Source organism: Callospermophilus lateralis, chromosome 15 (genome assembly GCF_048772815.1).
Source record: "Callospermophilus lateralis isolate mCalLat2 chromosome 15, mCalLat2.hap1, whole genome shotgun sequence".
In the NCBI taxonomy this organism is placed as follows: Eukaryota; Metazoa; Chordata; class Mammalia; order Rodentia; family Sciuridae; genus Callospermophilus; species Callospermophilus lateralis.
Genome location: NC_135319.1, coordinates 28,187,410 through 28,210,605, shown reverse-complemented (window position 1 = coordinate 28,210,605; position 23,196 = coordinate 28,187,410). Strand labels below are relative to the sequence as shown.

General features: G+C 31.4%; 1 protein-coding gene across 16 annotated transcripts in view; it reads left to right on the top strand.

Annotated features, from left to right (window-relative positions):
* The window catches only part of Pcdh15 (protocadherin related 15), a 702,462-nt gene that overhangs the window by 488,722 nt on the left and 190,544 nt on the right, over nucleotides 1–23,196 (top strand). For all 16 annotated transcript variants that reach the window (XM_076835193.1, XM_076835192.1, XM_076835191.1 and 13 more), the window contains 2 exons: nucleotides 3,914–4,007; nucleotides 19,438–19,566. In XM_076835193.1, the coding sequence (XP_076691308.1) occupies nucleotides 3,914–4,007; nucleotides 19,438–19,566 (223 nt within the window). The remainder of the gene's footprint in view (nucleotides 1–3,913; nucleotides 4,008–19,437; nucleotides 19,567–23,196) is intronic.

Genomic DNA, 23,196 nt, shown 5'->3' with positions numbered 1-23,196 from the left:
CATTTGCTTCCCTTCTGCAATATCAAGGTGGTACTCTGACTTCTTATTTGTTTGTTAAAGAACTGCACTTGATACTTCTCTGGCATTTTGTTTGTGAGTGTGTTTTACTTACTGGAAGAATGGAAATGCAAACTTAACCCATGATTTTAAGAAGAAAAACTTGACAAATTGTCTAGCCACTACTTCTGTGTCTAGAACACGCAGTACATAAGGCCAAATCAAAAAAGCCATATGTGAATTCCTAGGTCTTTTGAGGAACAACTGCAGTTTTACATAGAATAGGTTTTATGACCACACACTAGTAATGCTATGGAAACTGAAGACAATAACAGTATTTTTTACACTTTTAGATTCCAAAGATGAATAAGCTTCTATTTTAAAAATGTGAAGTCCTAACCATTTGAAGTTTCCCCACAGGAACATCAAAACATAAATTAGCTACATTTTATGATCAATATTAAATAAAAAAACTATTTAAAAGGGAACCATAAAGGAAATATGAAAACAGACATATAGATAGCTGGGATAGATTTAAGGATTCATATAGCATTCTTAACATTTAGGTCCAGTTGGTTTCCAAAACAGGACCAAAGTTGATCCTATAAGGAAAGAATTATCTTTTCGACTAATGAAATTGGGATAACACGCCAAGGAATGAAGTTGGATCTCTGCCTCACATCATCCACAATAATTAATTAAAAGTGGATTTCAGGCCTAAATATAAGAGATAAAACTAGCTCCTAAAAGATGATACAGAAAGAAATCTTCATTACATGAATTTGCCATAATTTTTAGGTATTAGACAATATAAATAAATGATTTCTGAGATGACATATAGCATTTCATCAATTTTTAAACTTTTTTTCAAGTGGCAACTTCATGAAGTCAAAGACAACCCAAACACATCACAAATTTTAATTAAAATAATGTATATGATAAGAATCATGTATCCCAAACACATAAAGAACTATTATAACTCAAAAATAAAAAAAGAAAAATTAAATAAAAAATGCACAACAATTTGATTACACTTTTCTGCAAAATATATTTGTAGGGTTAATAAGCAAATAGGAATATGCTCATAGTTGCTAGTCATTATGGAAATTAAAATTAAAAATCTGTACGATAACCCACTTTGCACACACTTTAGAATGAAAAGCAAAGACAGTAACAGGATGCGTAAAAATGTGGAGACACTGGAATCCTCATATATTTCTGATGGGACTGTAAAATGTGCACTTTGGAAAAGTTCAGCATTTCCTCAAAATGTTACAAATGGGAGGTACTACATTCTACTCACATGTACTCAAGATAAGTTAAGTCATACAATTAAATTAAACTGTGCATCAGAATGTTCATAACAATTATTTATATTGACAAAGTACCAAAAACTCAGATATCCATCTACAGATAAACAAATTAACAAATATCATATATCCACACAATGGAATATTATTCATTGATAAAAGAAAATGGATTAGTGAAATATGATATAACATGGATGAACCATGAAAGCATAATGCTAACTAAAATAAGTTAATTACAAAAGAGAATGTGCTATATGATTGCCTTCTTATAGAAGGTCCAGGATAGGCAAATGTGTGTAGGCAAAACGTAAACTATTGCTTGTCTGAGAATGGGGCTGGGAAAGGAGGAGTGGTAGAATGGAATAATTGAATTTGTGACCAAACCTGTCTGCCCCCTTCACTTCATCTAATGTTTCCAAGATTCTTTGATTTAGCAGAGTGCCTCGGTTCTTCACTACTTTTCCTTTTTGCCTAATATTCCATTGCATGTATAAATAACAACTTATTCATTTGTAAATTAATGCACATTTAGGCTATTTTGATACATTTGAGTTATTGTGAATGCTGCTGTTATGAACATATATACATGTGTTTAAGTACATGGTTTTAGGGTTTGGGGAGTATATATTCAGGAGTAGAAATGCCAGTATTGTTAATAAATGAACTTGCAAAAATTATTATTTCCCTAAAAGCAACCCGATGTATCCTGGCCCACCTCCATCCAGTTTGTAGTAAAACTCCTCCTTGCCAGGTATTTCTGGAATTTCAAAAAAGGATGCTCCTTTGTACCCATAAACTAGTCTTGCATCAATGAATACCAAAAAACACTATATTTTCTTTTCCCCACCTCCCAAATGTCCCATTCACCCCTTCAACTCCATGTAATGATGGGTCAGAAGGAGGCAGACATCATCTTAAGAAATAACTATCTCTATTGTAATCACCAGACCATGAAAAATTAGCTATTTAGTAAAAAATGAGAGTCCTAAATAGGAACACTATATAAATGTCTAATTGTTTTCTAATTTAATAGAAGGAGAAATATGGGGATATAAAGACCTTATAACAATAACTTAACTTTCTTTTATTACACTGTTGCTTTGTTTTCAGATTTCCTCTTTCTTAGGTTATGTGTGACTAAGTTTCAAAAGCAATAATTGTATTCGTTTTCTCTTTGAATGCCATTGTGGAATGAGATTATCTCAACTATCTGCAGTGTAGAACTTGATACAAACCTGATTATTATGAACATACTCTGGGAATTGGTTTTCAGTTATTTTACAAAGTATTTTTTAAAATGTACAAGAAGCAAAGTCAGTTTTTCATAGTCATATGTTGAGAATTCTTTTAAGTCCATTTCAAGCAACAAAATAAAATAAGTGGAGTTACTAGGGCAATGATTTTGATTCATTATCTATAACTCACTTATCACATGTGGGATGAATTGTTGAAATTTTTCTAGTACATTAATATCACTCTTGCTAAAATGAGGCATTTTTATCAATCAGAAACAAACTATGCTTTTATACTTTATAAATATTTTAGTGTTTTATTACATTAAAATAAATTAGTAGATGCTTGTTAGGGCTTTATGAAAATGTCATGCACAGTATCAGATTGTAAAATCTAGGAAACTCATGCTGAACTTGTTACAGAAAGCAATGCAAGTGACAAAACTCTTTTAAGAAATTACATTAAAAATAAGCATTAAATATCTGACAGCATTTATTCTGCATAGAGAAAAAGTAAGAAGTGATATTAAATTTTTTTAAAACATAAGTGTTTACTAAATGCTGCACATATTTCATTATTTATAAGTTAAGAATCCTAATTTTAAAAAATAAATGTAATAAAATTGTGACTATATCAACAGAAGAGTTTTATTTATATTATAAAATGAGACAATGATTTACTAATTACATTCTACTAGAAAGAATGTAAAATACACAGGTGATTCTGCTTTTGGAAATAATTATATATTTAAATGTGGTCAGGCAAGAAAATAATAGAAATATTTAAAAAAATAACAATAACATCTAAATTTTTTTAAAATTCTTTATTCTGGTTTCCTACAAAGAGCTTGTATTATTTTTAAATTAAGAAGAAGAAAATGTACTTTTATCCATAGAATTTGTCAAGATAAATTCAAGTATTCTGGGATTCCACGATGAGCACATATCTGTGACAATGAATGAAAAGGTTATATAGATTATTTATAAGAAAGCATTTCTTGACTCAAAGAATTGTGTGACTGCTAAGGAGTAATGGAGTGTTTTACTTTTGAAATAATCACAAGTAAGATATATATCTTTCTTCCAGGAATGAATTAAGCATAGTTTAGCTTTATTTGATATTTTCTCCCTAGGAGCTAGAGAATCAGCTCATTTATCTCATTCATTTTGCAATTTATCATTGTTTCTAAGAAACTTGACAGCCTTAAAAACCTTTTTTCAATTTTCAACATGAATCCTAGTATTATACATCTTAAATACTCAAACCATGATTGCCAAGAAGGGGGGAGAAATGGTGAAAAGTGGTTCACTGTAGTAAGAAGACACAATGTGACATAATATTTTTCTGTGTCTTTCTGTTTTCTCTGCCACTAGCACAGGGATTCTCACCTTAGGGAAAGCACTGGACAGGGAAAGCACCGATCGATACATTCTGATTGTCACAGCTTCAGATGGCAGGCCAGATGGGGTAAGTATGCTAGGTGGGAAAGGTCTTTCAAAATAGTTTTAAAGAAATTTAGAGTCTTGCCATCTTACAATAAAAAAAATATGTGTGACCTTCATGAATTAATACTTTTTTTTTTTAACCTAGAGCATCTTAAAATTAATGGAAGTGCATGTATACTCTAAACGTGTTCTGGTATTGCAACCTTTGACCTGGAAGAACAGATACTTGTGATCATTATTCTTCCCCCAACTTACATGAAAAATGAAATCTCCTTTATACTAACAAATATTGTGTCTGTCACTGGAACAGAACTCTAAGATGTGTTCTCATAGTTCTTCCATGTTGAAACCTTTGTCCCTTAATATCAATTCTGCAGAGAGAATTGGGAGATGATTTTTTGAACAAATATGGTTAAGCTCTAAGAAAATTGATTTGATTGATTTCATAGGCATTTGTTAATATCAGTCTTAATCCTAAATAATTCATGAAGGTCACAGTGGCTTAATGGGCCCCATAAATTCTTTCCTCTGGATATAAAAATCTGTTTTGGTTTTTGCTGGTGATTGAATCAAGGAACTTGCTCATGCTGGGAAAGTGCTCTACCACTGGGCTGCATCCCCAGTCCACTGGAATGTTTTAAAATCACTTGTCTATGTTCTTTGAAGGCCGTATTCCCAAATACCATATACTGATTTCTAAGCATTATACTATTCCCATCATTGGTAATTGCTCTTCACCACCTATTTATACCATGAGCTTGTTTTGTTTTTTTATTTTCTTTAGCCAAGTAATTATAAGCCAAGTCACTATGGATGTCTGGAAATAATTCAAAACCAATATAAATGAATAAGCAAGGCTCACACAACTCAAATAGCAGCATATCTCCAGTTTACTTGAAATGACTTCTTGGATTTGTATGATTCCTTGACTGGGGCATAATAGAATGCACTTCTCACATTTACTTGAGTATTTGTAAAAAATATTACCATGATAAAAACATACAAATTTGATACTTGGATAGTTTTATAATCTTAATTAAAAGTGAGAAAAATAGGAATAATTTATTGAGTTTGGAAATTACAATCTCTAATAACAAACTATGTGACATTTTCAGAGGTTAGATACAATATTTTTCAGAAAATAGAATATACAGACCAGTTTTAGGAAATAGTGGGAACAATAGAACTGCTGTAGATAATAGAAAATTGGAAGAAAATGAAAACTAAGATTAATTTCTATAAATGCCATGTCCTTGATTTTTATAGAGTGCCTGTATTATACACAGGTAGAAAAGTCAGTGAGAGTCTCTGGAAGGGAAGAACTTGACTTATAATGAAGGCTTAAGGGAAAACTGATCTCTAGCTGAGAGGGATAATTCTAAGAACAAGAAGAAGGAGTATTTTATTTACTTTTTTTTGAGGTTATTGTAAATGGAGTAGTTTTCCTCATTTCCTTCTCAGAGGATTTGTCACTGACATACAGAAATGCCTTTGATTTATGGGTGTTGATTTTTATATCCTGCTACTTTGCTGAATTCATTTACTACTTCTAGAAGTTTTCTGGTGGAACTTTTAGGGTCTTCTAGGTTTAGAATCATATCATCAGCAAATAGTGCCAATTTGAGTTCTTTTTTTCCTATGCATTTCCCTTTAATTTCTTTCATCTGTCTAATGGCTCTGGCCAGTGTTTTAAGAACTCTATTAAATAGAAGTGTTGAAAGAGGACATCCTTGTCTAGTCCAGTTTTTAGAGGAAATGCATTCAATTTTTCTCCATTTAGAATGATGTTGGCCTGGAGCTTACCACAGGTAACCTGTATGATGTTGCAATATGTTTTTGTTATCCCTAATTTTTCTAGTGTTTCGAACATAAAGGGCGTTGTATTTTGTCAAGTGCTTTTTCAGCATCTATTGAGATGATCATTTGATTCTTATCTTTAAGTCTATTGATGTGATGAATTATGTTTATTGATTTCCATATGTTGAACCAATCTTGCATCCCTGGGATGAATTCCACTTGATAATGGTGCACAATCTTTTTGATATGTTTTTGTATTCTATTTGCCAGATTTTTATTAAGAATTTTTGTATCTATGTTTATTAGAGATATTGAGAAAAAGCAGTCATAAAATTCATCTGGAAAAATAAGAGACCCAGAAGAGCTAATGCAATCTTTAGCAGGAAGAGTAAAGCAGGTGATATCACTATAACAGACCTTATACAATACTACAGAGAAATAGTATAAAAAACAGCATGGTATTGGCACCAAAAGAGACTAGTAGACCAGTGGTACAGAATGCAGGACACAGAGACTAACAAAGGTGTCAAAAGACTGCATTGGAAAACAGAAAGCCTCTTCAATAAATGGTGATGGGAAAATTGGAAATCCATATGCAACAAAATGAAATTAAACCCCTATCTCTCACCATACAGAAAACTCAACTCAAAATGGATCAAGGACTTAGGAATACAACCAGAGACCCTGTGTCTAATAGAAGAAAAGGTAGACCCTAATCTTCATCATGTGGGATTAGGCCCCAACTTCCTTAATAAGACTCCTTTGGGCCTGGGGATGTGGCTCAAGCAGTAGCTCGCTCGCCTGGTATGCATGCGGCCTGGGTTGGATCCTCAGCACCACATACAAACAAAGATGTTGTGTCCGCCGAAAAGTAAAATTTTCTCTCTCTCTCTCTCTCTCTCTCTCTCTCTCTCTCTCTCTTTCACTCTCTCTCTCTTTAAAAAAATAACACTCCTTTGGCAAAAGAATTAAAACCAAGAATTAATATATGGGATGGAATCAAACTAAAAAGTTTCTTCTCAGCAAAAGAAACAATTTGTGAGGTGAATAGAGAGCCTACATCTTGAGAGCAAATCTTTATCCCTCACACATCAGATAGAGCACTAATCTCTAGAGTATATAAAGAACTCAAAAAGGTAAACACCAAAAAATAAATAACCCAATGAATAAATGGGCCCAGGACCTGAACAGACACTTCTCAGAAGATGATATACAGTCAGTCAACAAATATATGAAAAAGTGTTCATCATCACTAGCAATTAGAGAAATGCAAATCAAAACCACTCTAAGATTTCAACTCAGTCCTGTCAGAATGGCAGCCATTGTGAAGACAAACAACAATAAATGTTGGTGAGGATGTGGGGAAAAGGGTACACTCATACACTGCTGGTGGGACTGCAAATTGGTGTAGCCAATATGGAGAGAAGTATGGAGATTTCTTGGAAAACTGGGAATGGAACCACCATTTGACCCAGCTATTCCTCTCCTTGGTCTATACCCAAAGGACATAAAAACAGTATATTACAGGGACACAGCCACATCAATGTTTATAGCCTCACAATTCACGATAGCTAAACTGTGGAACCAACCTAGATACCCTTCAGTAGATGAATGGATAAAAAAAAAAATGTGACATACTCAGCAATAAAAGAATAAAATCATGGCATTTGCAGGTAAATGGATGGAATTAGAGAAGATAATGCTAAGTGAAGTTAGCGAATCCCAAAAAAACAATGTTGAATGTTTTCTCTGATATAAGGAAAATGATTCATAGTAGGATAGGGAGAGGGAGCATGGGAGGAATAGACAAACTCTAGATAGGGCAGAAGGGTGAGAGGAGAAGGGAGCGGGCATGGGGTTAGAAATGATGGTGGAATGTGATGATCATTATTATCTAAAGTACATGAATGAAGACATGAATTGGTGTGAATATTCTTATATACAATCAGAGATATGAAAAATTGTGATCTATATGTGTAATAAGAATTATAATGCATTCTTTTGTCATATATAAATAAAAAATTAATTAAAAAAAGAAAAAAACTGGCAAGGCATTATTTAGTACTGAATAAGGAATAGAGTATACTTAGAGAAAGTGAAGTAAAGAAAGAACATTCAGGTAAACCATTACATGAAAAAATGAAGTATAACACAAAGTTTTAAGATATGTCACATAGTAAATGAGAAATTAGTGGCAATAATGTTATCTAGGACACTTTAAGTCGACTTAGTAATAAAATTTCTTAGACAAGAAGAAACAGATAGGAAATAGAATAAATATATCAATGTCTGGTATAGTCACAATCTACTAATTATGAAATTGCTCACTCAAAAACAAAATAAATACTGGTTTAAAATTAATGACTTCATTCTCTTTAGAGCATTTTAAATTGATTTATTTGTATATTTCAGTTCTTCTTGACCAAATATTCTAGCATTTCTAGGCCTCCAATCTCTCAATCTTATGACCATAACAATTTCTCAATATTGATAACAATTATGATCATAAAGCAAAGAATTTTAGCTTTAAAATTTTACTCTTTTTGAAAAATATTTGTTTACTTAAAACAATTATTGAGAATATTGCAGAGAAGGGAATGTAAATTTCAAAGAAAAAAGTTTCTTCAGGTAATTTAATCACTTATATAAAATTTTAGGGTCATATTATTATGTGAACATGTTTAATAGATTCCTGAAAAAGAAGTAATTATAAAATAATATTCTCATGATAGCATTTTTTAAACTAAGAATTTAAACTGTATGCTTCATAGAGTTATAATAAAATAATCTTTCTAACCTTTATAATCATGAATTTTAAGATAAAGTTTTAATGAACACGGACCATAAATTATTGGATTTTAAACAAATTATACCAGAGATTTACATGAATAAATTTTTCAGGGTAAATTTGGAAGTTTTTTGGTTTGTTTCTTTTTTTCATGAAAAGTCACCTCTCCCCACTCACCCTAGAATGGAGAAGAAAACACACTGTATTTTAGGTCCTTATGAATTTTTTTTCAGAATTTGATTTGACATTCTCACATTTTCCCCTTTAATAAATTTACTTTGTTAAAAACAGTTGAAAAAACTATTAATTGAATATAATTTATAATTTAATATTATAAGTTTTTAAACATCTTTAGCTATCATAAATAAGAACAGATAAAATCATGCTTTTTACATTTTTATAAATACTTTTATTTATTTGAAATTATTGCAAATTTTTGAAATTGTCAAATTCCTTATGGGAACAGTTCTTAAAATATTTTCACAGTTTTGTTCAAACAGACTTTGCTTGAACATTTATTTATGTATGTTAGTTTTTGAAATTATTACATTTTACCTAATCTATTTAGAGTAATATCTTGTAGGAAAGTTCCCACATGAATATACCTTTCTTAAAAATAAATATATACTTTATCTTTTTAAAAGCATCATGTAACATTCTTTAATTCTAAACTAAACAAAGTCCAACTAACCTAAGCTAAAAAAGCATTTTATGAAAATTTGCATATATGTTGCTATGTGTTTATGAATATACCTTATCAATAAGTATTAGAATTAACTTTTAGGAATGTGCCCATGAATAACAAGAAGTTCAGGTAATGATACCATAATCAGTTCACTATTTTTTAAAATAAAAAAAAATTGTAGAGCCTCACACTGTGGTGCATGCCTCTAATCCTAATGGCCCAGGAGATTGAGGCAGGAGGATCACAGGTTCAAAGTCAGCCTCAGTAACTTATCAAGGCTCTAAGTAATTCACAAGACCCTGTCTCAAAATAAAATATTTAAAAAAGAGGGCTGGGGATGTTGCTCAGAGATTACATGCCCCTGGGTTCAATTCCCTGTACCAAAAGAAATTGAAGAGAGGATTCTGGGACTATAATGGAGAGTAGAAAGAACAAGAAATCTTTCTCCTCATCTAGACAATAAATGCACTGAGAGAACCTATTAAACATAACCATTTGGAACTGTGGAATCTACTGATGGCTTGCATATTCCAGGTAAATTGCACTTAATTCCAATCAATTCCAGCTCTTAGCACAGTAGCAGCCACCCATTCCTGACCCTCAGCCCCATGGTAGACAGCTATCCACATGCTTCTGAAACAGTCTTCACACTGCTTGAAGAGTCAGTGTGAATAAGAAAAGCTCTGTCCCACAAATACTGGAGATATGTGTTCTGATCATAGAAGCACAACAGGGAGGTCTGACCATTATGGTTATACCTCTCTGTATGATTACAAGACCCTCCTCTATCTGAAGTGACTTCCAGGTAATTTAAAAGGCTCCTGCCTCTCTCCTTTTATTTTTCTTTTTCCCCTTTTGGGAGCCAACTATTGAATACTAGAAAGGCAACCATGTGTATGGGAGAAATTAAAAAGACACCACACATACCCAGGTTCCAGAAACAGTAGGCTCAGAAAATAACTGAGATAATTAATCCCAGCTACTTGGGAGACTGAAGTGGGAGGATTCCAAGTTTGGGGACATCCTGTTAAACCACTAAATACCATAAGAAAATAAATAAGTGCATAGATAAGTAGATTAATTCTGAGAAGTGCTGAGGTCATAATACTTTATAGCCTGAACCTCAGTGAAGAAATAATCTACAACAATAAAAAGAAACAAACAAAAACAAAAAGACTACAAGAAACCCTGGGGCAGGAAAATAATCTGATTTTAGAATTATCATATAATTATATTCCAACATCCAATTTTCAACAAGAAAATTGTGAAACATATCAAAATAGAAAAGCATGGCCCATACAAAGGGAAAAAAAAATGAACAAAATCCCAACCAAAACTGTTCCTGAAAAAGACCTGATGGATCTACTACATAAGCTCTTTAATATAGCTCTCTAAGAGATGTGAAAAGAAAGGAGGATGTGGAGAAAGTTAAAAAAATATTTGAACAAAATGGAGATATAAATAGAAAATCTAAAAAAATTAAAAAAAAAGAATTTTAAAACAAATTTAAAAAAGAATTTTCAGAAGAAATTCTGAAGGCTGAAATGAAAAAAAAATCTGCAGAAATTCACAGGCAAAATTGAGGAGGCAAAGAATGAATCAGCAAATATAAAGGCAGGCAAAATAAATTATTAAGTCTGAAGTTCAGGAAGAAAAGAAAAAGATTTAAGATAAGTGAACACAATGCAAGGAATATGTAGGACAACATCAAGCTGATAACCATATGCATTGTGGAAGTTCCAGGAGTACCAGAAAAATTAGAAAGGACAGAGAATATTTAAAAAAATGGCTGGAAATTTTTTTAATTTTGATGAAAAACATTAATATAATTACCCAAGAAATTCAACAGTCTCTAAGTAGGATGAACTCAAAGACACCAATCCAAGATATTATTATAATCAAACTATGTATGGAAAGCCACAGACAAAAAGGGAATTTTGAATGCACCAAGATAGAGTTAACTAATTATATACAAGAATTTCTCAATTAAAGTATAAACAGATATCTCTCATCAGAGACTCTGGAAGCCTGAAAGCAATAGATGTTCAAGCTGGGCAGGATGGGACAGAGGTTAAATTCTGCATCTGGTAAAACTGTCCTTCAAAAGTGACAGAAAAATTAAAGATATTCTAATATAAAATATGAAAAAGTTTGTTACCAATGGACTTTCCCTTTAAGAAATGCCAAAAGGAGTACCTCAGACTGGAAAGAAAATACACTACACAGTAACTTGAAACCATATACCTAAATAAAATAGGTCAATGAAGTTAAATACATGGGAAATTATATCAGCTAATATTGTTGAAACAATAGCATAAATTCTTACTTTTTATTATCTAAATAATTTAAAAGGGTAACAATTATAATGTTCATCTGAAATACAGAATTATGGTAACTAGTTTTAGCCCACATTTTACTTACTGCATAATTTAAGATTAATGATTTTAAAATTATTAATTTATGTTTTTGGAGATGGTGTGCAACTATGACATTTTTTATGATACCAATGACTGACGGGTGAGGCGGAGCTGTTAAAGGAGGCAAACTTTTGCATGTTATAGAAGAGGATGTAAATTCAAATTAGCATATTTTAACTTTATGATATTAAATATAATCCCAATGGCTATCACAAATAAAATAATTGTAATATATAAGCAAAAAAATTAATTTAAACCTTTCACTATAAAATATCAAATAAAAATACAATAGAAGACATTATGGAAGAGATTGATAAACCAAAAGCCTATTATAAGGCAAACAAATAAAAAAATGATGGAAGTTTACCTTATCAGTATTCCTTTAAATGTAAATGTATAAAATATTTAATTAAGAGACAAATTAAAAATGGATAAAAATATATAACTACAAGCTTTCTAATAAAGATTCATTTTAGATCCAAAGACAAATAGCTTGAAATTGGAGAGAAGTAAAAAGGATAATCCACAGAAATAGAAGCCACAAGAAAGCAGGATTTTTATAAAGGACAAAGGACATCAAACATCACATATTATTAATAAAAAAATTATGATACAGCAAATGATATAATAATTATAAGCCTAAGTACTGACCATTAAAATATATGAATTACTAGAGTACAGAATTTAAGAAAAACACATTTATAACAATAGTTGGGGAGACTTCTCCAAATCATATGATTATCTGCCTGTGGAATTTGTGGGATACCATCAAGTAAGCAATGGTACCTTTGAAATGAGAAACTACATATTTCTTTTTTAAGACACAGATGAATTATAAATGTCTCATAGGCAAAGTGTTGCCATTTCTCTAATACTGTTCTATACTTTCTTAAAAAATGAATGGAAATACTTCTGGTTTGATTCCCAGAGATTGTGTGTCTCTGTTCAGATAATTTCTTAGAATGCATACATTTAAACAATTGAATTTAAGTCATCCAGTGTAAACTGGACAAAATAAGTGATTATGCTTTCAGTTGCTCATGAAATGTGGAGAAAGCATTTTCTGCCCATGAGATATTTAACAAATATTAACAGATATAAAAATCAAAAAGCTAAAATATAAAATAAAAAAGATTTTTTTGTGATGACATATGAGAACACCTTCTCTTTTCCTTTCTGTCATAAACTCCAAAATTGTTGTTGTATTTGTAATATTACACTCTATCTTTAAATGTCCATTAAGCTAAAAGAAAATAGTATTAAAAATAATTCACTAAATTATTGGAAAAAAAAAACAGTTCTTATTTTCTTACAGAATTAAACATTCACTAATTATAAAATTAGTGATCCCACTCCTAGCTTTTACTCAGGGAAATTAAAGTTTTATTTATTTAATTTTTTTTTGCTACATAACAGCATAAAACTGTACCTATTTGCAAGCTAGAATTCATAGGACTTGGTGACTAATCAATTGAAGGAATGAGAAATAATAACTCAAAAAACTAAGCTGTTTTTTTTTTTTTTTTTTTGTGTGTGTGTGTGTGTGTGTGTCATTTTCTGAGAGGTTAAACGCCAAAAAACATGTCATCTTCAAGCTTTGCTCCTTTTCATCTTCCATATCATGCCATATTAACTCCACTCTTTGCTATAGATCACTGAACCTTATTTCCTCCTGTCTAACTGAAACATTGTAGTGTTTAATCATCATATGCCTTTTCCTAATTCACAGCATCCTCTAGCTCCTGCAAACACAATTGTATTCTTGTTCTGTAAGTTGGACTCTTTTAGCATCCTGATGCAAAAGAAAATGTTCATTCTGCATTACATATCATCAGGGAAAGCACTATAATACTACTTTACACTTACTAGAATGACTATTATCCAAAAGATGAGTAATAATGAGTGTTGGTGAGATTGTGGAGAAAAAGAAACACTGGTGCATTGTTGGGGGGAATGTAAATTAGTAAAACTAAATGGAAAACAGTATGGTAGTTCCTCATAAGCCTAAAATTAGAATTTCATTATAATTCAGCAATTCTGTTTCTGGGTAGGTACCTAAAGGGTCTGAAATCAATCTGTCAAAGAGACATGTGCCCTCTTGTGTACATTCATTGTAGTATTATTCACAATAACTGACAACCTAAGGGTCCATCCGCTGATAAATAGGTAAAGAAAATGTGGCACATGTATTTAATGTATGTATGTATGTATGTATGTATAGTAATGTAATGTAATACTACTGACCTTAAAAGAGTAGGAAATTCTGTTTGTAACAACAGGGATGAACCTAGAAAACATTATACTAAATAAAATAAATCAGAATATACTTTTAAAATTTATCCCATGATTAATTGTTTGATGGATTTTTTCAGTCATGAATTCAACTTAAATAGCAGCAAAATGTATCTGTCATTCATAAATTTATAAATAACTTTCAGAGACAAATAAACCTACTGCTAAAATCGATTACCTTAAAATTTCTGATTAATACATAGATGAAGAAAATGCTAAGAATTTCTATACAGCTTTATAAATAAAATGAAGGAATATGATTTTATATATATATTTACATATATATATACACACATTTATGATGACTTTCTTGATAGAAGCTGGTTTATTTATGTTATATTTATTTGTTTACACAGATGGAAAAATTGTCTGAGGCTTTAATTTTAGGATGACAACATTTGTATGAAGAAACAAAATTTGTATATACTTTTTTGAAAAAAGAATGTGCTCTATAGATTTTAAAGGAAATTTTTGCCAAAATGATCAATTACTAATGATGTCTTCACCTCTTTAATTGTCTCTATGGGTTAGATGTCACACTTTTGTGTATATTTGTTAAATTTGGACTAACCAACATTATTTTTTTTTAATTTTATAATTGTGAAATGTTAGGAATGGAAGAGATCCTTAAAAAAAGTTCAAACTCTGTGTTTTAAAGACAGGGTAGAAGTTAAGAAAGACAATTTTCCTAGAGAAGGGCTAGCCCCATCCTAGCACTTTAAACTTCCCACAGATCAGCATTTCTCCAGTGTTCAGTCTTTTCATTGGATTCCCCTGGTCCTTGGAGCAGATTTTCTGTTCCATATAGGAACAGGCTAACCACTGAGATTCCTAAATAAAGTAATTGAGATAGAGAAATTTTTATTTTGGGTGCATATAATGAATTCACTTAAATAAGTGGACCTGTCATTGCTTTATTGGACTTAAAATATTATGTAAATTACATTACTCAAAATAGAATTATTTTATCAACATTTGGTAATGCTAACATGGGTGACATTGGCTAAATTAAATATGAATTCTTTTATATCAGTAATTTTACATTGGCAACATTATACTTTTGGCTTTGGTATTCAGATATGAACATATATTTCTGTGTTTTTGTGTGTTCGCTCTGTGTGAAAATATATACACCATAATTATTTTATAAAACTACCCAAAGTGCTCTAAAATTTATTCATAAAAAGAATAACTATATATGTGGAATCTATAGGCTTCTCTAGTCAATTAATATAATCATGCACAATTTATAATCTAATTGATGTGATCTTTTGAATTTTGAATATTACTGATATATACAAAAATTCAAATAGCATTTGTATAAATGTGTCTCTGGATACACTTCAACACTGACAAAAAAATAAATAAAATAAAAGCAGGTTCATCATTTCATTCTCTATTTCTCCATTACATGGAGTACACATTCTTCTTATTGTGAATTTATAAGTATTTCTATTCATTGTATTATCATTTAGATCCATATGAATAGAAAATTCTCATAATTTCTCTTAGGAATCAGAATGAATTCATTTTAAATATCTTAAGTATCTTGTACTTTTAAACTAGTTTCTATAAAATTTAAAAAAATTAACTTGTAGGTTAAGTATATGGTATAAAAGAAAGGACAATTATAAAATATTTTTAATTAAAATAAGTTTTTTATGATTTGAAAAGATATTTTAATGTAAATGAATATACATTGTTTTATTTGATTATGACTTTATGTAAGACATGCTATACTAAACCAATAATGCTAATCTGTGTCTTTATTTCATTACAATACTAATTTATGAAGATAAATGTGTATTCAAATTTTATGCTACAACAGAAATATCTAAATGGCTTGGTTGAGCACAGAATGTATATTCTGAGGATACGTCTATAATTTAAAACACAAAAGTGATCAATTTTGGTGTTTAATACTAAATTATGTATATTTTCAACTAGTAGACTTATAAGTTCACAAAACATTTGAGAAAATGATTAATAAGCATATTTCCTTGGTAGGAAAAGGATAGCTTTTTATTTATTAATTTGGTTTATTAGCTTGGTATTTTTTAATTTAATTAGCATAATATAAATTGATTTTAAAAATTGTGAAAATGAGTTAACTGACATTATCTTTAAATTATTAATTTAAATGGTCTATGTTAATTTACTAATATCTTATTTTAAAAATCTAAAAGATCTATCCTTAATAAAGGGCCTTAATATGCTATACCACTTGGAACCATATTGAAGCACATTGTTACCATCTTTAGGACCCAATCTACAAAAATTCATATCCCATATTTTACAGTTAACCAATCTATAATAATTTTTATAGATTCAAAAAATAAAGTCAATAGTTCTAATGTATAGCCAAGAAATAGTATTTGGTTTAAATTGATTACCCAAGTAAATCTAATGCAAGTGCTATCTTCAGATTTTTCAATAAATATATAAGCTGTAAGTATATTTATGTTTATGACTTTACATTTCTAAAGTGCATACATTTATTTTCTTACATTTTCAGTAAAACTCTCTAAGACATGGAGAGATGTGCCAAAATGTCCATAAATATCACACCCTATGGGCCCCAAATTTAGTGATGGCATTACTTAACGTTTCAGTTTTCTTAGTGATCTAGTCCTCTTATACATTACCCAACTACAGGACACAGTGTTTGAAGGAGGATAGAGAACAATCAGAAAACATACAGCTTTTTAGTATCAAGAATGAGACTCTAAAAGAATAGGATGAGATCAGGGTAGATTAGATTGATAGGGAAGTACAGATAGTTTGCCCTATAGGATGATCAGGTAGTTTGAAGAAAAGCCAGCAAACTGCTAAGGTGACTCTCAGAGTTTTGCTCCAGACTGTCCATTTTAATGTCTTGTTCACCTTCCAGCAAACTGGAAACCACTTCAACTGTACAACATACATTTCTTTCCCTGGTTTCAACTCTAACCTAACTTTTAAAGAAATAATATTTGTTAAAATATTTTTTGTTATAAAACTCATGTAGCTTTCTTGGGGAAAATATAAATGTTAGAGGGGGACAATAAAATATCTGCAATTCATCTAGTCATAAACATTTGAACTTGTTTACACATATATTCACAACACATGTGTATGTTTTTTTTTTTTTTAGCATAATACAATTTATTGAATTCTGTGTTTCCGCATCCACACTTCAATTAATGTGTTATTAATTTTTTTTTTTTTTAAGTTTGGGATGACTTTTATTTATTTATTTATTTTTTTTTTTATTGGTTGTTCAAAACCCTACAAAGCTCTTGACATATCATATTTCATACATTAGCATACATTAGCTTCAAGTGAGTTATGAACTCCCTTTTTTACCCCGAGTACAGATTGCAGAATCACATGGGTTACACATCCACATTTTTACATAATACCATAATAGTAACTGTTGTATTCTGCTACCTTTCCTATCCTCTACTATCCCCCCTCCCCTCCCCTCCCATCTTCTCTCTCTACCCCTTCTACTGTAATTCATTTCTCACCTTGTTTATTTTCCCATTCCACTTACAACCTCTTATATGTAATTGTGTATGTTTGTATGTGTACATGTCTTAAATGAAGAACACGCAAATGATAAGTTTACAGATTTATAAATTCACATATTGAGCACACCTATGTATCTACTACTTATTCTAAGCAACAGAAATTAATCAGAACTCCAGAAGCCCAGACTTTTGATTATGCTAGTTCTTATTCTATCTTCTTCCCCAAGGACCCCTATCTTGACTTCTTTCACCATGTAGAAATTATACCTGGTTTTGAAATTTATATAAATGGAATTATATAGTTTAAATGGTGTATATATTTATATTCAGTCTTCTTTGACTTTTTTCATTTAACCTTATTTTCATAAAATTTATCCAAATGATTACTCGAAGTAGTTTATTCATTCTTACTACTGTGTATTATGACATTGCTTGAATAAAACTTAACTACATAAACATTTATTATTCATGGAATTTTGGGTGGTTTCAAAATTTTGTATCTATAATGCTGTTTTGACCATTTTTATATGTGTCTTTAAATAAAATTTTTATTGAATTTTAAATATGTATAAATCATAAAGAGTAGTTATATGAATTTTTAATGGAAATGCCCATGGACATACAAGATAAAGAAATAATCCATTACTAATACCCAATACTTCCCTGCTATGCCTGGTGATTTTTAAATAACTGCTGAACATTTTATATGTTATAAATATAGAGGTTCAGAATAAACCATGTTGCTAAAAAGAGGTCTTTCTTTGGCTTCTGTTAAAATAGAGACAGCTCAAATTAGTCTATTCAGAGCTTGATATGAGGTATCAGTCTCACTGAGGCCTGATATAATCATCATATAATCATCATGCATCAGAACTTCAGTGACCTTGACAAAAAGCATCAAATATTTATCATTACCACTCTTCTTGGCAGCAAGAAAATCCAGTTTTTGACCCCTCAGCCCATGAATACTACAAATCCTCTTCAGATTCATTCACCTTTAGTTGCTTTATCTATACTCAGCTTGTTAGTATAGCTTTAGATCAGTTACAGATTGGTAGAAATTGTGTCTGTAGTTTTTAAACAAAAGATGAACAAATCTCTGATGACTGTTTTACCTGCTTTTTCTTCCTACATTTTGTTTATATGTTATTAAATATTTTATACTGCAACATAATGGACTTTTGACTTTTTAATTTAGGGTTTGTCCTTAGCCTGCTGTGAACTACCCCAGACTGTGGTAGAGATAGGTAGAGGCCAAGTGCTGAACTCAGGATTTGATTAGACAGCAGTTTCCAGCTCAAGCCACACATGACAAAGTAAACTTGATTGTGCCCAAATCATTGACCAACATAATATTTTGTAGTTGTAAGGTGAAACATTTACCTTTAAATTAGGTAGCACATACTAATCCTCACCTTCCCATAGGCTATATGATTATAGAGGAATAATTCCACAACAAGTACATGGTATTCAAATTCTTGATTTAGATATAAATCATGACAATAACTAAGGTGATATTTAGTGATAGTATTAGCATACTTGAGAATATCTCCTTGTATACCACTTTACTTTATAATGTCTTAGGTTTTATTTTTAAACAGTGAAAATTATGTGATTAAAACCATAGGAATGGTGCATTTCAGGGATAAAGAGCTACATATGTGTATATATACTTGCCACTCATAAAATGTGAACAAGATAAAGGTAAAATCATTTCCTGAAAAGTAAGCCTCCAGGAAATACTTGACATTTTCAAGATGTTTGCCCTTTAATATCATCATTTGCTTTTTCCATCAGTTTTTGAGATGTCTGAAAACTTCAGGCTGAAGCTGCTGCTTCCTGACTAAGAATAGGAATCAGATGCTTTTCACATAGAGAAATGCCGGGATGGCAACTTAGCTCAATATAAAATAAAAATAGCTCCTCTCACTTTCAATCATCTTTTTTTTTTTTCCCTTAAGACCTCAACTGCCACAGTCAACGTGGTAGTGACAGATGTCAATGACAATGCTCCAGTGTTTGATCCATATCTGCCTAGAAACTTATCTGTGGTGGAGGAGGAAGTCAATGCCTTTGTGGGTCAAGTAAGGGTAAGTGGAATAATTATGTATATATCTCAAATGTGTTTCTAAAAAAATGCATGGTTTCTTACACTTTAATTTTGGAAAAGAGATGAAGCTAATGTAATCTGTTAAATGACTTTGTTGGATACTCTTCAAGTTTTTTTTTTTTTTTAAATCTTATCCTATTCATCTAGATTTAACTTATTAAGCATGTAGATTGCATTTTATGATTGTTGTGTAATTTAACATTGACTAATATAAGATTATTCTTATTTAATATATTGGACATAAGATATTTTTACAGAACTGTGTAATTAGGTTCAGATAGAAATATTCAAAGCATAAAATACATAAATTTACATGGGAATTGACTTGATCATGTAAACAAACATTTAGTATTGATTAAAGGTCCTGTATTTCATACATGTTCTTTGGCCAGCACTTTCAAGACTCAGTTCTAGGCTGTTCCCCAGGAAATATAATTTAGATATGAAGGGCCCCTGAGAACTTTGTGTTGGAAATGTGATGTCTAATGTAGCAATGGTTAGAGATGACAATCATTAGACTATGAGATCTGTAACCTCATGTGTGTATTGATCCATTGGATGGATTAATTTGAATGGACCACTAGGTGGTAACTATAGGTGGTGGGGTGTGACTAAAGGAAGAAAATCACTAAGGGTGTGACTTATGCACCTTGGCTTATATTGTCCATGGAGCCTTTTGCTTGCTGTCTGTTTCCTAGATGGTCTAAACTGATCAGCTTTCTTCCTCCATGGCCTTCCACCATGATATTTTGCCTAACCTCCATCTCAGAGAAATGGAATCAGCTGACTATGGACTGAGCCTCTAAGCCATGATTCCAAAATAAAATTTTCATGAAGAGCATATTATGAAGAGATTTTTTAGTGGAGCAAACTATTTGCATCTTGTGCCAGGAACAGAGAGAGATGAAGAGGCTGAGTTCCTACAATTCCCATTAAGTGTAGTTTTTTCCTATTAGAGCCTCTTTAAAGTTTTGCCACCTCTCAATAGTGCTATGCTCAGGACCAATCCTTTAACACATGAACCTTTGGAGGGCATTCATCTAAGCCAAACCATTATTGGAGAAAAGAATCCTCCTGTAGGAAAATGTGAGCAACCTGGTTGTCTAAATTCCAGCTTTCAGGGTCCTGCTTATTCCCTGTTTATGCCCTGACTTTTGAACATGATTATTGGTGCTTTGAAGTAAGCCTTTTCTATAATTCAGACCTGGTTTTATATCCAGTCTTCTGCGATAGCAAAGGAGGAATTTTTCTTTAGACTTTCTTGTGTTCTGGGATTTTGTCTAGTTTGAACCTATCCCTTACCATATAAAAACTAGGAACTCCACAGTCATTATCATTATCTTTGTCATTATCAAAGCCTGTAGAGATTGCATAAAACATACATCCTCTTCATTTGTATGCCACCCTAATTCACCGCAGGGGAGAATCTGGGTCATTGTGACATTAGAATTCCTGGTGGTTCTTTTGTTTCCTGGCCCTGGAAGGATTCAACTCCACAATCCCATCTGAAGGATCCAATGCCCTTGCCATCTCTCTGATGTCAAATGTCTTACCACAAGGAAAAACAATTAGAGACAAAAGATTCAGGTGTATATAATCTTTTTGAGAAATTCAGGTAGCACTAAAGGAGAGATAAGAGAGATATGCAAAAAAAGGAAAAGGAGCAGCACCCAAAAAGGGATTACCTTTAAATCAGTTATTACTAGAAGAACTAGAGTTTGGTATCAAAGGGTATCTAAGAAAAGGTATAAACTTGTACATAAGAATTATTTATCCCGACTAGTGATGGAAATGGAATATTCGTACACTAAATCATGAGAGTGCATGGCTGCAGATGCTTGGGGTGAAGTGGCAATGTTTTGGCCTTTCTTCATCACCAGTAAGTAGGCAAATACTGACATAATACTGATAGAAGGAGGCAAATTCTGAGGTATGTTAGGCTATAGATGCTAGCAGGTGAAAGTTGGCTAGAGTATAGGAATGTTCTGAGGATAGCATTGGACACTGAAAATTTCTCCCATACCAAAGTAAGAAGGTGACACATTCTTTACTTTTTTTTTTCTTTCTTATTTTTGGTGCTGGGTATTGAACTCAGGGATGCTTAATACTGAGCCACATCCCCAGCCCTTTTATTATATTTTGTTTAGAGACAGGGTCTTGTTAAATTGCTTAGGGTCTCACTAAATTGCATGGCTAGCTTTGAACTCACAATCCTTCTGCCTCAGCCTCCCCAGCTGCAGGAATTAGGCCTGCATCAGGAAGCCTGGCTCTAAAGTGATAAATTCATCATTTGGTACATATGCATAAATCATAGAAAGTGATAAATGCTGAAATTTGCTCATAAATGATGAATACTGGTAAGAGTGAAGTTGGGAGGGGTCAGTTACTATCGAGGCAAAGGGAATTGTGTAAGAAAAGGCAAGAGCAATGAAAGCAAACCATATCATAAGACATGCCATATCATAAATATTTCCCTAGGCCACATTATAGAAGATGCTGGGGTTCCCATGAAGAATCTGAGGTATGACAATATCAGTTTTCTGAATAGCTTTTAGTGGAAGATCCTAAATTTTGAAAGGGGAAATAAGAGGCAATTGTAAAAGTACAAGCATATGAGTCCTGAACTAATCATACTGGTGATTAAATTACATTGCGGTTTTTATTCTACAATATCATATTTTGAGAAGAAATTCTTTTAATTGTATGTATCAACTACAGGTATTGAAATAATTTGTGAAAATTGACTTTCTCATTTTCTTAATATTTGGTATTGAGGTAAAACCATATGAATTATACAATTAAAATGCACAAGTAGACATCAATACAATTATTATTTCTAGTTTAATTTCCATTTTTCTTGTTTCTGTCACTTTTCCTGGTGATTCTTTGTTCCTGAAAATTTCCTGCATTAACCTTTCTCCTTCTAGCCTTGTTTTTCAATTTGATGAGAAATAGCTTCTGTAATTTATTTTAGTTTTAAAACTTGCAATATGAATGTAAACACTCATAATTTAATACAGTATAGTTGTCCCGTTCTTTAGGGAAAAATGTGTTTTCATAAAACTAAAATGATTTCAAAAGTACAAAGGAAGAGAAAAATATGCAAAGCAGCCTACATCCAACTGATTCTGCAGTTTTGGAGAAGTTGTAATGTTCTTGGGATGGAATTTTGATGCATCATAATGGTCTCCTGTTGCTATCTAACGATAATTATATAATACATTAATTTTGCTAAATGACTCATGCTACACTTATAAAATTTAATTTTAATTGTCAACAAAAACTATTAAGACCCACTTAAAGCCAAGTTATGTATGGTTAATTACTGAATTTGAGTTATTGGTTTGTGTTTATGTTCTAATGATATGTTAATATGAATAATCTAATATTTGTATTCAAAAGCTGAAGGAACTTTTTATCTACTTTTTAAAGGTAGTGTCATAGTTATTACTACAACCATATTAACAAGAAGTACTTCTGAAGCAATATTTATAGATTATATATAGCAAAAAAGTGTTGTTCAGCATAGGAAAAAATAGACTCCAAACCAGCAAATATAGATCTTACTACTCACAAGGTATAATATAACACCTTCAGATTTAAAAATCTT